At 43.9% G+C, this 15,521-nt stretch overlaps 1 protein-coding gene across 1 annotated transcript in view; it reads left to right on the forward strand.

Annotated features, from left to right (window-relative positions):
• Nucleotides 1-15,521, forward strand: part of EPHA4 (EPH receptor A4) — a 129,559-nt gene that overhangs the window by 43,788 nt on the left and 70,250 nt on the right. Inside the window, exon 4 of the mRNA XM_074963948.1 lies at nucleotides 15,185-15,340. Coding sequence (XP_074820049.1) covers nucleotides 15,185-15,340 — 156 coding nt within the window. The remainder of the gene's footprint in view (nucleotides 1-15,184; nucleotides 15,341-15,521) is intronic.

A 15,521-nucleotide genomic window follows, 5' to 3' on the forward strand; every position in this document is an offset into this window, starting at 1 on the left:
GGCGTCCGCACAGAAAAAAGGCGCGGAATGATTGTCTGCCGTTGCTCTGACGGAGGGAGGGGCGACTGACGACACGGCTTACAGGGTTGGCTTCAGGAGGCTAAAATCCACAAAGGGGGTGGCTTTACATCAAGGAGTAGTTCAGGCAGGACTTTACGGAGGGTTCCAATAAGAAATGGTGCACCTAAGTTATTGTTCTTATTGGAACAAGGAGGTTAGCCTGGCCTCTGATTGATACATGGCTAGATCTACCTCGCAGCACCTTCTCTGTGAGTGACTGCAGTGTGACCTAGAGGAATGAGTCCCCTAGACAGGGGAGGAGGCAAATGAGTACAAAACAAATCTGGTCTATTTCTTGTTTTGATCCACTCCATCTATCTTTTACATCTTTGGCTGGCAGCAGACGGTGCAGAAGGACTGCAAGCCATCCACATCTCATGGCTGCTCGGCAGAAGATGGCACAGTACGACTGCTAGCCATCCTCATCTCTTGCCTGCCCGGCAGAAGATGGCACAGTACGATTGCTAGCCATCGTCATCTCTTGCCTGCCCGGCAGAAGATGGTACAATACGACTGCTAGCAATCCGTATTGCCTGCCTGCTCACCATTAGACGGTTCAATACGACTGACTGCAGGACTAAAGAGAGTGACCTGGTCAAGTCACCAAAAATTTAGTCCCTGCGCCCATGTCTGCCCAGGCGCTCCCAGCCGACGTGGCCAGGAGCACCTCGGACATGACGAGGACGGCTACCAGTCATACTGCACCGTCTGCTGCCAGAAGGCAATGGGTTGCTGGTACTGTGTAGCAATGCCGTACCGCGTCTGCCAGCACCCAGGAGACATACGGTGACGGTTACCTGAGCGGGCTCCATGCTTGCGGTGGTATGGCGTCCGCACAGGTAACTCAGGAAAAAAGGCGCGAAACAATTGTCTGCCCTTGCCTTCACGGAGGGAGGGAGGGAACGGGGGCCGGACAATATGTACCCAGAACCACCCGCGACAATGTTTTAGCCCAATCAGAGTGTTCCATTGGGCTGCTCTGGACAGCACTCTCAACTCAGATGCACGATTGTTTGCCGTTGCTCTGACGCAGGGAGGGGCGACTGAGGACACGGCTTACAGGGTTGACTTCACGGAGGGTTCCAATAAGAAATGGTGCACCTAAGTTATTGTTCTTATTGGAACAAGGAGGTTAGCCTGGCCTCTGATTGATACATGGCTAGATCTACCTCGCTGCACCTTCTCTGTGAGTGACTGCAGTGTGACCTAGAGGAATGAGTCCCCTAGACAGGGGAGAAGGCAAATGAGTACAAAACAAATCTGGTCTATTTCTTGTTTTGATCCACTCCATCTATCTTTTACATCTTTGGCTAGCAGCAGACGGTGCAGAAGGACTGCATGCCATCCACATCTCATGGCTGCTCGGCAGAAGACGGTGCAATAGGACTGCTAGCAATCCATATTGCCTGCCTGCTCACCATAAGATGGTTCAATAGGACTGACTGCCGGACTAAAGAGAATGACCTGGTCAAGTCACTAAAAATTTAGTCCCTGCGCCCATGTCTGCCCAGGTGCTCCTGATCGACCTCACACAGGCGACCAGGAGTACCTCGGACATGACGAGGACGGCTACCAGTCGTATTGTACCGTCTGCTGCCACAAGGCAATGGGTTGCTGCTACTGTGTAGCAATGCCGTGCCGCGTCTGCCAGCACCCAGGAGACATACGGTGACGGTTACCTGAGCGGGCTCCATGCTTGCGGTGGTATGGCGTCCGCACAGGTAACTCAGGAAAAAAGGCGCGAAACAATTGTCTGCCCTTGCTTTCACGGAGGGAGGGAGGGAAGGGGGGGACTGACGATATGTACCCAGAACCACCCGCGACAATGTTTCAGCCCCATCAGGCATTGGGATCTCAACCCAGAATTCCAATGGGCAGCGGAGACTGCGGGAACTGTGGGATAGCTACCCACAGTGCAACGCTCCGGAAGTCGACTCTAGCCTCGGTACTGTGGAAGCACTCCGCCGAGTTAATGCACTTAATGCACTTCTGTGGGGACACACACACTCGAATATATAAAACCGATTTCTAAAAAACCGACTTCTATAAATTCGACCTTATTCCGTAGTGTAGACATACCCTTTGTTTCCAAGGCAGCTTTGCAGTGCACTGACGGTCTGACTTTGGTCTGGGATCTGCTAGTCTTTGTAGAGAGGACTGTAATTTTCTCTGTTTGTACAGCACCTATCACAATTGGTCTCCAACCTAAACCTAGTGGGCCTCAAGGCACTATTGCCATATGAGTGTTAAATTATAATAATGGAGCAGACCCTTAAACCTATGCGGAGTTCTGCTGTAGTCAATGGGATTCTGCCTGGGGATAGAGGTCTGTGCTAGAGGATCAGGGTCAGGATCAAGGCCATAATTATTAAAAAGGATAGGCAATTAAAATTTAAGAGTCATATGATTTCAAACAATTTCAGACTTCTTACTACTTCATATGAATTATTGGTGCACTTAAAAATAATTATTCATTCTAATATGTATTGGACACTATCCTACTATTTTATATACCGTATTAGCAAACCTTTTTCTTTTTTTTTCTTTTTTTGAGACATCTGGTTCATGACAGCTAATGCTTGTGTCAGTAGCAAGTGGACCTTTTAAATAATACTGTCAGGGCTAAGTGTTAGGCCTTCCCATTTCAAGCTGCTACTGTGCTTTATCGCAGACTTCATCTAACTTTGGAAATTTAATTGCCTTTTTACAGAGCTGTTAAGATTTAAGAAATGAGAGATAATCCCAGGCTGACTGGCCAGTGCTTTGAGATATAGATCTCCATTCCCATCAGTGCTTTTTCACTGATTGGGGAGGGAAGCTTATAAGCAGGTCTCCTGACAAAGGGATTAGAGCTTGTTAAAGTGGAGATTCAGCCAATTAATCAGCTTTCACCAGAGTATATTGTAAAAATTTAGCTAGTGGTTTGTCCTATAAATCTTCACAGCTTCTGCTGATAAAATAAAAATGGCATTAATTTATGTTTAAGAACAAAATTAAAAAGTGTGTTGTGTACAGCCTTAGCTGCTGATTATGGTTGTTTTTAAAAACAAACAAACCACTTTGCATCATGTAGCTCTTTTTTCCACTCCTGTTCAAAAGAAACAATCAACTTTTTTTTAATTGATTAATTATTTGAAACTGACTCCAGAATCTCAATAGCATCCTGGAAAAAGGCTACTAAACTTCCAAAGTCAGATGAAATCGGTGACAGAGCACAGGAGCAGCTTGAACAGCTCGAAATTAGAAGGTCTAACACTTAGCCCTGAGAGTAATTGTTTAAAGGCATTGTTGCTACTGACACAAACGTTAGCTGGTATTAAATTCAGGTCTGCATTAAAAAATTACTAAACCACTCATTTCAAACAGTTCAGTTTTCTGATAGGGCACCTTTTAGGCGTGGCCTGCATTTATTATTTAAATCCTTTTTAACCAAAAAAAAAAAAAAAGTTTCTAAGAGAGCTTTTCTTCTCTTTTAGCCCCCAATTCAGCAATCCATCCCTCTTCAGCAAACACTTCCCCACATGCCTGAAGTTAAACACATGCTTAAATGCTTTGCTGAATTGGGGCCTTACTGATATTTATAAGGGAGGGAGCAGCCATATGACACATGCTGAGGTGCACAAGTCCTTTTCCTTCTCCTTCCTGCTCTCTTTCTCTTCAGTTCATCTTTGTGGTTCCTCATAGTGTAGACCTAGCTTTGTAAAGCTGGGGTAAGAGAATAAAGATTTTTTTTTCCCCCACCATGGAAAATTTTGAGTTTTCATCAAATAATCCAAAGTTTTCTGAGGGAAAAAAATCAAACTTTTTTGAGGAAAGCAAGAACTTTCCAAGAGAAATCTGTTTAGACAAAAGCCCAGTTTTTTCATTGAAAATACAGCTGTGCTGGAAAAGAGTGCTAAAAGAGAGTGCCTAGAAACAGCTCCTTAAAGTGTTGTTGATCATGCCAATGTCCGAGACAGGAAATAGAAATGGTCACCACCAAAACCGTGAAACTGCCTATATGTAAGCGGGGGAATAGTTCCGCTACTGTGGGGAACTTTCCTGGCTTCTGTACTACCCCGGTGAAGTGGGCTAGCGAAAGGATCTGAGTCCTTGCTCCCACTTCCTTTACCCAGTGGCCTCCCTGCCCTTGAGGGCTCCCCTTCCACTCTCCTGTCTGGGAGAGTTCTCGTAACTCCAACAAGGCTGGGCCCAGGATTCCTGGGGGGCTTGACCCCCAACCCTGCTGTGGTCACCTAGGACAGGGGCTAGGGTGTCCCCACTCTGGGGTACTCTCTCTGCACTGGGCACTTCTCTGATCCACTGACCATTACATACAATTTAAAGCAAATGCAAGTTATTTAATCAACAATTAATTTTAAAAAGAATAAGGGGAAATGGGAAAGGTTAAAGGAAACACATCAACCCGCTCTGTGGCAGGGAACATCACAAACAGTGTCTCTGGAATGTCAGGGCACTTCACAGTCTGTTCCTTGTAAGTCCCAGGCCTTCTTCTCAGGCCCTGGCTGTGCTGCAGGGATGCTGGGGGTTGGACACTTGCTCTGGTGGTGGCCACACGCTCTCAGACTCTAAGTGGTAGGACCCTTCTTCCCAGCGTCGCCCCCGCCCTGTCAGGGTTACGATCCAAGCCTGGCCTTGAGAGCCTCTTGGCTGAGGTGTCTCCCTGTGCTGGGCCCGCTGCCCAGGGCCCCCCTTGCTCTCCCCAGCTGCTCACCGCACCCAGCTCCGGACTGCTCTAGCTCCACCACTCTGTCTCAGCACTGCTGCTGCTCTGCCTCCAGCTCCCTGGGCTGCTTCTTTGGCCCCTCTGGCTCTGGTTGCTACAGCTCTGCTCCCAGGACAGAAGCAGCCTGCAGAGCAGACCTGTGACTCTGCTCCCAGCACTGACCTGCTTCATGGGCTGCTTTTCTGGCCCCTCTGGCTCTGGTTGCTGCAGCTCTGCTCCCAGGGAAACTCTGCTCTCCCTGGGCTGTGCCTCTGGCTTTGAGGCTGCAGCTCTGCTCCCAGGGCAGGGTCTGCTCTCTCTGGGCTGCTTTTCTGGTCCCTCTGGATCTGGCACAGCTCTGCTCCCCAGCTCAGGCCCCTGCTTTCTCCTTAGCTCTGCCCCACTCTGTCTGATCTAGGCAATTCCAGCTCACACAGAGGACGGGACCTCCCTGGCCTCCTGACTCCCTGATTAGCCTGCCCGCCCTGTCATTCAGGCTGACCTGGAGCATTGGCCTCTCCCCATTGTTCCTGGGGACTATCAGTCTCAGGGTCCTGATTCCCCATAGACCCTTCCCCTTTTAGTACTGGGAGCTAGCCAACGAAAACACTCCCACTGAATGTTAGTAAGGGGGCAACAGTCCCCTTACATATATATAAACAGTGCCGTCAAGATGCACAAAATAAATGATTAAGAGAAAGGGAGAGACAGAGTCTTTCCCCAAAACTTCTCCCTTTTTTAGTAATATTAGGTGTTACTCCTGGCTATAGTAGGTACAACATTTTCATAGAGAAGTGAGATTTCGAGGTGATGGCAACCCTAGCTTTGCTCAGCAGTTGTGACACACTATCTGGTGAACTTTGAGCTTCAGAATAGCTCTTTACATGCTTTTTAGCAGTAGTATTTTCTATTTAGGGCCTGATCCTAGACCTGTTGAAGTCATTGGGAGTTCTTCCAGTCATTTCAAAGGGACTATGATGCAGTCAGTGTCAATTTCTCAGGCATGTCTTCTCTCCATAGCAGATACCAGGTAAGTCCAGATATATCATTTTTGACTCAAAACAAGCATAGGGATCTGCTGGGGAAAAAGCAAATACTCAAGGAATGCTAGAAGAGGAAAGGGGGATGCAGTTTTAAAAATGAACTGATGGCTGAGTTATCAGACTAATTTTGGTTTTGCTTTTATATTGTTTTTTTTTTTAAAGGTAAAAAATTCATTAATAATCAGAATAGGTTACTTTAGCGCATTCTACATGTGGGGACAGTTTCTTCCTCTGATTATTACTTAGCAAATGGGAGAAGGGCTGCTCAATGTGAGTGATAGTGGCTGACTGAAGTCCTAACACAAGGAGTGGCTTCTTTTGAAATGTGATGATGCCATACAATCGCACTGTGCTAGAGATGCCATGATCCTGAATTTACAGAACACCGTTTCCAAGCATGGCCACCTAAGTTGGCCCAGATCCCCCTAACTGGGTGCTGAATATGGTCTGAAATCAATATGTCTGGAAAATTGTAACTGCTGAATATAACCTGAAGATGATAAAAAGGCAAATAAATCCTTCATGTGTGGGATTAACATACCATTCTAATTTTGGCATCCTCTGTCTGGCTGCTTTGGTTTGTGTTTGTGGTGTTTTTTCAAATGGGTTTCCAGATCCCCTCTCCTGTTATGCTTGGGCTAACAGTGGCACAATCTTTTTCACTATTTTTTAAGGTTGAGGTTCTTGTATGTTAAAGGTAATACAACAGAAAGGGAAGATTAACAATACAAGATGGTATAACTAATACACAGCAGGTAACTCTAGTGCCCAGGATAACCTCCTCCCAGAAAGCAAATGGCAAACTACAGTAGAGGTCAGCATTGGTGCCCCATCTAAATCCAAGAAAACACCTTGGATTGTCAGGGTTACTCATTTCCACCCACTGATTAGCATTTTTGCCACCTCACTCACCCCAAAGGTCTGCCAGCCAAATTAGCCAATTGCGGGTTTTGGACCTGTGGGACTGTAAAGAGATCTTGCCACCTGTGAAATCGTCAGCTCTGGGTGGGTGGTATGGGGTGTGCCTGTGCCGAGTTGAACACCAATCCCTGTAGCATGTCAGGTATACCACCAAGACTGTAGCACCTGGTGGGTCCCAGAGACCACTCCAGCAATCTATAGCCACCTAGCTTCTCCCAGGGTAACCCCAGAAATCCTGTGCCTGTGAGCTGCTTCTCACCAGCCCCCTTTCTGTCTGTCACTGACACTTCCCTTGTTGCCAGAAAGAGCAGTAGCTGATTCACCCTTAACATAGTCATCTTCTATTGTCAGCTGATTCATTGTATTACAACAACCCAAGCCCATTAGGTAGGTGGAGCTGGCTCACACAGCGGATGACTGCTTCCCAGAGTCTTCATTATTAAAGTTCCTTTCTAAACTTTTTTAAACTTGTGGTTCATTTAGCAAAACTTAAAAAAAGTGCCATGAAAATTGGCAGTCCCAGGGTTTGTCTACACAGGGAGGTTAGTGCGCAGCGAGCTAAGATGTGAATTCAAAGTGCACTAGCTACACTGCACTTACTCCCTGTGTAGAAGCTCTTACTGCACACTAAGGGCTTTCCAAAGTGGATTCAGCTAATGTGCACAGAGGCACGCTTAGTGTGCAGCTAAACGGCCCACTTGGGGAGTGAGTGCAGAATAGCTAGCTGCACCATGCACCAGCTACAGTGGGCTTTTTTCCCCATGCAGACAAGTCCCTGGAAAAATCTAGCTGGGTAAGGTTTGATGCATGTAGTGGGCTACACCAATTTGGCCTTGCACAGGTTCAGTTTAGGCAGGAGCTGGCAACTGACTACCCCTTGCTGGTTTGCTTCTATACAATTTACACCTGCAGGAGGAATTCTCATAACCCTCCTCCCAGTGACTCCCTCACACCAACCACTGCCAGGCCTTTCCTTCACGTTGCTTCTGAGGGACCCACTGGCCTAACCACTTCATCTGCCGTTTCTAGAGGTTGAGTGGGGTCTTTCTTCAGATCCCCTTCCCCCATATCCAAAAGTCCTGGTGAGGGGAGAGGGAGCGAGGAAAGAGGGCTGGAAGCTGCCAGACCAGCCCTCAGTACATCCGGAGAAATGGAAGAGGGAACAACTGTCATTCTGTGGCCAGAAAAAAAAGCTGATCTGAGAACAGGGGCAGATAGCTTCTCCAGTAAATCCCTAGTGTTATAGTTAGCGAAATCTCAGGATTTCCTTAGCAACCAATCAAGTACCAGATTTATGGACCTTCACTTTGCTAGCCTCCAGCTGCACTGGGATACTTTCTTTCCCAACTGTCAATTTAACTGGAGGAGAGGAACGCTGTGCTCCTTCTACTGCTCTGTGACAGGATCTGACCACTTTCTGGGACCCTCCTCCTACCCATCTCCCTATAGATGATCTTCTATAGTTGGAAAAGGACAGTGGCCTTAGCTGGTGACCCCCAGAGGTAGAAGACGAAGGGAATAACCACTGGTACCCCTGAACTTCCTAGGGGAAATGGGCAACTGAAGAGCAAAGTTGGGGAAGTGCTCAAGCTACTGTACGTCAGGCCCCTCAGCCTTGAAGACAAGAATGGTAAGGGTGGAGAAGCCAGGGAAGACCAGACAGAGACCAGGTGGGATGTGCAAATCGTGTCAATCCAGATCGGCTGAACTTCTTGGACTCGGTCTGATGATCATAGTTCCATGTGCACCCTTAGTTCCCCTGAGTTTTACTTCCAGGTTATCTTCAAGCCCTTCCTAGAAACCTACCCAATTAAAAACAAGAATACCAAAACTAACTAAGAAATCTACACCACCCTTCCAACGTGCTCTTGTTGGTGCTTGTATTTCTTTATCCATATTTAAATTCATTCAGTTAAAAATTATCCTTGATGACTACAAGTGATTTTTTTTTTCTCATCAGTGATGTGAGTTAAAGATATGGAACTGATTGTAATTTGTACAAAATATGAAGTCATTAGCAATAGGAGACAAAGATCGGACAGCGCTAACATCAAAGGAAGCTGGCTTTATTTGGAAGCAGCATTGGGTTCATCACATTGAATTCTACAGCTTGACTTTTAAGACTGGCTTGAGAGAAGGTTGGCAATTTTTTTTGTTCTTCTGGCTTTTGTGGATCTTTATCATCCTCAAGGGCATTACAGTGAGTAACTAGTTTGGACCAGAAGAACAACTTAATTTTACAAGAAGCTCATTAACTCATTCTATTTAAAATCTTCTCATTTCACCCAAAACCCAGTTATGCTTGGACTGGCAATGATCAGGATAGGTATTGTCTCACAGGTAATGGGGGGAGAGGACATAGGGAGTCCTATGGTATTCATGTCGGGAAGACAAGGGTGACTCTCTTTCTTTGACTTTTAGGTCAAAAGAACTAGTCCCTGGGACAGCTTGACAATTAGAAAATCCTGAAGAGCATTTAGAACTAAAACAGCTGTACAATCACTGAGGGGTTCATGGCGCGGGGCAGAAAGCTCATCAAAAGAGACTATTCAAACAATTGAGTTCTATAATTAACACACAAAAATCTGTTCAGAAATGGTAATAACAGTAAAAGAGAGCTAAGAAGAAGCTGCCTACTCATGAGGCAGATGTGGTTTTGTTAAAATTTGAGAAAGAAAATCCATCCATTTAAAGAGAGAAAAGAACATTAGAGGGAAAAATGAAAACTTTTTATTTCCCAGTGTGCAGTTAGAATACAAACTGGAAATATTTCCAAAGTAGCAGGCATGGTTGAAAAGGGAACCAGTCATCAAGAATCTGAAATGGATTTTAAGAGGATGGTATCATTTTAAAAATTATTTTAAAAACAATTCCTTTTCCCATTCTTATTTAGAACTAATTTACTGGAAGCTTGAAGCTGAGATCTGCTTCCTTCAAGAATTTACTTTTTCCTTTGTTGAACACATTGGTGTGTTACTGTAGGGTTGTTCATGGAAGCTGGGCTGCCGCTGCTTTAAGAACAGTGGTTGCTTTGGGATTTATTTTAATTACATCCAAAGTATTTTGTGGACTTTAGAAATTAAGGTCTACACTTCTGGCAGCACATAGAGTGGTCAGCTAGCATGGGTATAAATAGCAGTGTAGACTGGGAGGCACTGCTTAGAGGACAACAGAGTAGAGTAGTGTGGCCTGCACTCCTGAACCGAAGGATATATACCCTATGTGGCTCTCTACATGCTCAAACAATGCCCAATGCCTTCCATGTCTACGCTACTATTTTTAGCAGTGTAGCATCCTGCTGCCTCCCAGCTGCTGGAGCTTGTCCCTTCAGTAAAAGACTCTGGTAGCACGGAGAGGCTCTGACAGAGGGATGCAGTGGGGAAAGGCTCCAGCAGCTATCCACTGCTAGAACCTTTCCCTGCTGTCTACCCTTGCTGGACCTTTTCACTGCCGCATGTATCTACATGTACCCTACATCTGCTGGAAGTGTAGCGAAGTGTAAACAAGTTCTAAGTTTATTTACACAGCTGGTCTAGTTTTCTATTAAGCAGATCAATTGTGCTTCACCTATAAAAAATGCAGTCAAATACATTCATGCAACATTATTGTTTAACTGGAGAAGTTAAAAGAGACAGATCTTAAGGTTATTGCGCCACCACTCACTTAGTCATGTTAATGAAGGTTTAAGTGGAATTTAAGTGGTGCATTGGCCCTGTGCTAGCCTTTTGCAAAGGGATAAATTTCCTACTAAGGTCCTGATCCTGCAGTGAGTTCCATGCAGGCTCCGGGAACCATCCTTGTAGAGCTTCTTACAGGATTAGGGCCCCAAATGCAGGCTAACCATGCTTTATAGAGTCACAGTTCAACATTCTAGGGTTTATACGCCCATAATGTCCTCATACAAACCTCTATACCATTAACTTTCTTTACTGCTGCTGCACACTGAACTGAAAATTTTAAATTTATGTGCCAGACCTTCCCATTGACTAAGTGGAGTTATGCCAACAAAGGATTTGGCCCTTTGTCTATCCATCTGCCTTCTCCTCTTTATTAGCTTCAAAACCAGAAGCTGTGATTTACCCCATTTTACCCCATTAAAAATATGCTTCTGCGGTTGGAGTGAGTTAGCTGGTAGCTCCTTAAATCTTTTCCTCTAGCTCCTATATCGTCCCCTAAATCATCTGGCTGCTAGGGCAGCTCCCATATAGAGAGGGCTATGGGCTTAAGCAGCAGCGTGCCAACCCAAACGTGTCTCATTTTCTCTGCTTCAATGCCACTGAGATCTGCCACAAAGAAGCCTAGCCCCATGGAGACTCCTTTATCCAAACCCAAAGTAATAGTTAGCCTTCTGGTGAATGTAGAGTCAGGGAGGGAGGGTCACCAGGGCAAAGGAAAGTAAAGAAACTAAGAAAGAGCCAAAAGGAATATAAATAGAGTTGTCTTAAATTTCCCAGATTTAAATATTTTTGTAGATTTTTTGAATTTCAGTTAAAAAATAGTGATGAATTTTTTCATAGTTTTTTTGCCAAAAATTAATCTCATTTTCCACCATCTGTAGAGCTGTTCAGATTTTTCACAATTTTGATGAAATATTAAATTCAAATTTCAACAAGGAAAAAAAAGGAGCAAATTTTGGGTGAAAATGTTTGCATTTTTCCCCAGCTTGAAATAAAACTAATATATAAATAAATTGATGTTTAATTTTTTAGTTTTTAATTATTTTTCTTCCAAACCTATCAAAGGTGTCGCTCCACATTTTGGGCTTTAATTTACATGCAATAACTTCAACTTGTCTTGTTGTAGCATTGACACCCCCCTTCACCCTTAGTCCTCCCCCCCCCCAAAAAAAAAATGGTGGGAGAATTTTATCAGCTAGGAGAACTATTTTGTTTTTGTTGTTTTGTTTATTTTTCAACTTCACTTAATTTTGAAAGGGCTGAATGAAAAGGCCTGAGGCCTTAATAGAAAATTTACACTTCGTCTGAAAACAAGCAAAGCAACCTTCAGTCTGCACATAAATTGTTTCAGGAAGTCATGAGCTTCTGAAAACAGGGGTTTATAATGAGAGGCTGGGATTTTCAAAACAGCCTAAGGAAGTTATACACCCAAATTCCTTTGACATTCAGTAGACCTGGACTCCTACTTTCCTTAAACTCCTATTTTTGCAACCGTAACTGTACTTTAGGGGCTATCCCTAGTGAAAGCTATAAGAATGGCAGGTTAAATTTTTTCTTGCTAAGGTTGACAGTGTTCTGTTGAGTATGATGAAAAGATAAATGAAATAGATTTGCTTAAAGTCAGGCTTTGTGCAGCTGTGAGTCCAAGGTTTTGTTTTAGGCTCATCTTCACTTAAAATTAATATTTTTTCCCCAGAAAAAATACAGGTGTCACAATTTTGATTTTTCACACTGAAAATATTTCTGTTTAAGAATTTCCTTGGAAATCTTAAGGATAATTCTGTTTTAAAATGTAACCTTGTTATGTTGGTGGGTGATCTGAATTTTAAGAAAAGATTTCTCTCTCTCTTTCTCTCTCTCTCTCTCTCTCATTTTTTTAAAACTAATAGAACTAATTAAGGGAAAGCTAAAGGAATTGAATTCAAGGTTTGTATTGCACATGTAAACTAATCTTTTTACAACGACATCTTTCGAAAGCTGTGTAAGAATACTATTCATGCCCTGTCCTATCTAGCAAATCCTCCCCAGAAAAGGAGCAAAATGAAGGATTGTCATGAGCTAGCAATAAAGACTTTCAAGGAAGGGGTTCTATTCACACTTGTTGTTTGTCTACTAATTCATTAACATTTAAAAATACTGTATAATATCCTAGTTAAAAAAAAAAAGTCCAGTACCAGTCATAGTAGGTGTGTCAGCTGTACTTCAGGGAAAGAATACCCTTTACAGGGTTAGGATCAAGTTTTTAAGTGAAAATACAATAGAACTCTAAGGAGCAAAGAATTGTTGAATAAATGCAGCGTATTCTCAAGTATTCTTATGTGCCAAGTGCTGGAATGTAGTGCATCTGTGAACACACTGAAGTGAAGAAAACCATCAGTTCAGTGGTTGGTGATTTTGTATAGCCGAAGCAAAATGGCTCTGTGCTTCAGAAGCTGCCACTGCATTTAGAGAGAGCTTTCTGCAGGTCCTGAAATATTAATGACCAAGGTTTAACGTAGTAGAAAACAAAAGATTATGTTGTGTTAAGGAAAAGGGGGAAATTCCTGTGAATTGTAGAATTTCAAAACCCTCTCCCCCTGCCTACGGCATCCTCTCAATCACTTCCTAGCTCCAGAGTCTGAAAAGAGGGTATAAGGTGGGAATTGTCCCCCAGTATGTGTAACTGCCGTATCTTCCTGTTTCTGTAATAAAATGTTAAAACCACAGCAGAATTTTCATCCCCTATGTGGGGCTGGTTATTCTGTGCTTTGTTTACCATGTGTCTTGGTATTAGGAAAAAATCAAGTGATAGTCATTCATTTTATAATTTGTATGAGGCATTAATACGATTAAGCTAGACGTTAGGTTTTAAAAAAAATAGAAATGGAGTTTGCAGTATAAGTGGGACTAGTTAGGTCTCAGGTTGTATTTTTTTCATCTCCCTTTCTTTTTTACATTGCAAAAAAGTGCTCTCTGTCGGCATCTATGTATATGTCATTTTCAGAATTAGGGCATGATTGTGATCCGAGTTATGCTAATGCAAACCAGGTGCACCACCATTTTCAAGAGAGTTACTACCAATTTACACCGGTGTAACTCAACTCAGAGTCTGTCATTTACATGTCAGTAGTTTTAAACCAAATGCATCAAGGCTGCTAGCAGTATTTGAGCTCATTCGTCAAACATTGCAACTCCGATGTAAAAAAATATTAAGGTAGTTTTCCCTTCTTTTGGCAGCCCATACTAGTGGATGCAGAATAATCCCTTTTACACAAGTTGCCTTTGTTTACTGTGACTGACTGAGTGACAGCCTGTACCCAGTGGGTTTCTATTTGTGTTCGGGGACTAATTGTATTTGATGTGGAGAGGTTGGGCTTGACCCCAGAGCTTCTTCCTGCCAAAGCAACGGTTTCTGATTTTAATCGAAACCCCAAGGCCATTTGAAGTGTAGCCAAAAAGCACCTTGCAAGCTGAACCTTATCTAATTATGTGATGTGTATAAACTCTGGAAGCATAAATCTTAGTCATTGGAGCAACATGTTATTATAAGATTCACTGGTCCAGTGACAGCCAAAGTGAGCAAGGCCGAGATTGATCTCGCAGTGCTTTTATTGACAGCGCTCCACACATCATGAAGTTTAGACTCGTTAAGGAAATTCCGTCAGTGGCTTTGGTTAGGAAGAGTGAAGTAACTCGCTCCTTTACAAATGGGTTGCTAAAATCCCTGTCTAGGGTGTGTATCATAAAAAGAAAAGAATAAATGAAAAACAACAACAACTGGATGAGTGCAGAGAGGAAGAAAGGCGTTGAATGGGACTGCCTGTTCCTTTCTGTAGGCATACATGTAACAGTGTGGGAACTCTAAAGATAGTCTAGGTGCTAAATGAAGAGCCTGGAGAGTGAGTCATGCTGTAAATATTGGGAATAACCCTCCCTCTTACACTGTCTGTTCTCATAAAAAACGCCTGGATGTTTGCTCTGTCCCCTGAAGGGTTGAAAGCCAGTGGTGTTGGCTGCCTTCTCTCTTTTGCCAAGGCACAGATTTCTAGGATGACATACCTGGGGGCCCCTACTAAAACTTGCTATTAATGACAGTAATGAGTTTTTTCCAAGTGATGTAAAAGTAGCCATCCATGTAAATGAAGATGATGTCACTGAAAGGTTGCCAAGTGCACATGGGGATTCAGTGCCAGCACTGCAGTTATTGGATACCCTAGCTTCGAGGAGGGAAGAACATGCTTATTTCCTCCCTTGGGGAGAAAGAGCCAAATTAATCCTGCCTTGCCAGAAGGGAGACATGCCATTTCCGGACATGTAAGACTCAGAGCTTCCCTGCCAATCACAGTGGTTGCCTGTTCCACTCCATCTCCAAAATTGGCACTGTCAGGCTGTCAGCTGCCATTCCTTAAGTGGTCATAGAATTAAACAGTTGTGCCCTATTACTGCGCTCTATGAGTGTGTGAACGCAGGTGGGAACAGTGGGTGACATGCAAGTCCATGTATAACACAAAGATGAAGCAGATTTTCCAGCAAAGTTGGTGGGGAAATGTGCTTATAGGTGCTCTTGTAACATCACCAGACCAGCTTCTTAAAGGCCCTTGTTTGAATTAGAAATTGGTATCCCTCAGTGTAGGGCTAGCAACTAAGAACTTGTTGATTTGTTAACTTCTCACCTGGGACTAGGTGGGCATGGTTTGTTTTTCTTTGAAAATGTCTCCAGCCTAGGTTTTGAGTAAAGGAGACAGCATTTTATTATCACATCCTGGGCAAATAACACTCTCCATTCCCTTTTCTCCTAGCTTGCAAAATCGGATACTACAAGGCTCTCTCCACAGATGTTTCCTGTGCCAAATGCCCATCACACAGCTACTCCATCTGGGAAGGCTCTACCTCCTGCACCTGTGATCGGGGCTTTTTCCGAGCCGAAAATGATGCTGCCTCCATGCCCTGCACTCGTAAGTCGGACTCTCTTATTTAGTTATTCTTTCTGCCTCAATAATTTGTATGAAAAACATTCCCTCGAGATGCACGTTTCACTTTGAGAAGTGTGCGGCAGCAACATTCAGTAATCGTTCCTCTTAGCCAAGTAAACGCAACGTATCAAAAGCGGGTCTTTTCCCAACACAAAGCATAACA

The sequence above is a fragment of the Natator depressus genome, chromosome 9 (genome assembly GCF_965152275.1).
Source record: "Natator depressus isolate rNatDep1 chromosome 9, rNatDep2.hap1, whole genome shotgun sequence".
NCBI classification, from domain to species: Eukaryota; Metazoa; Chordata; order Testudines; family Cheloniidae; genus Natator; species Natator depressus.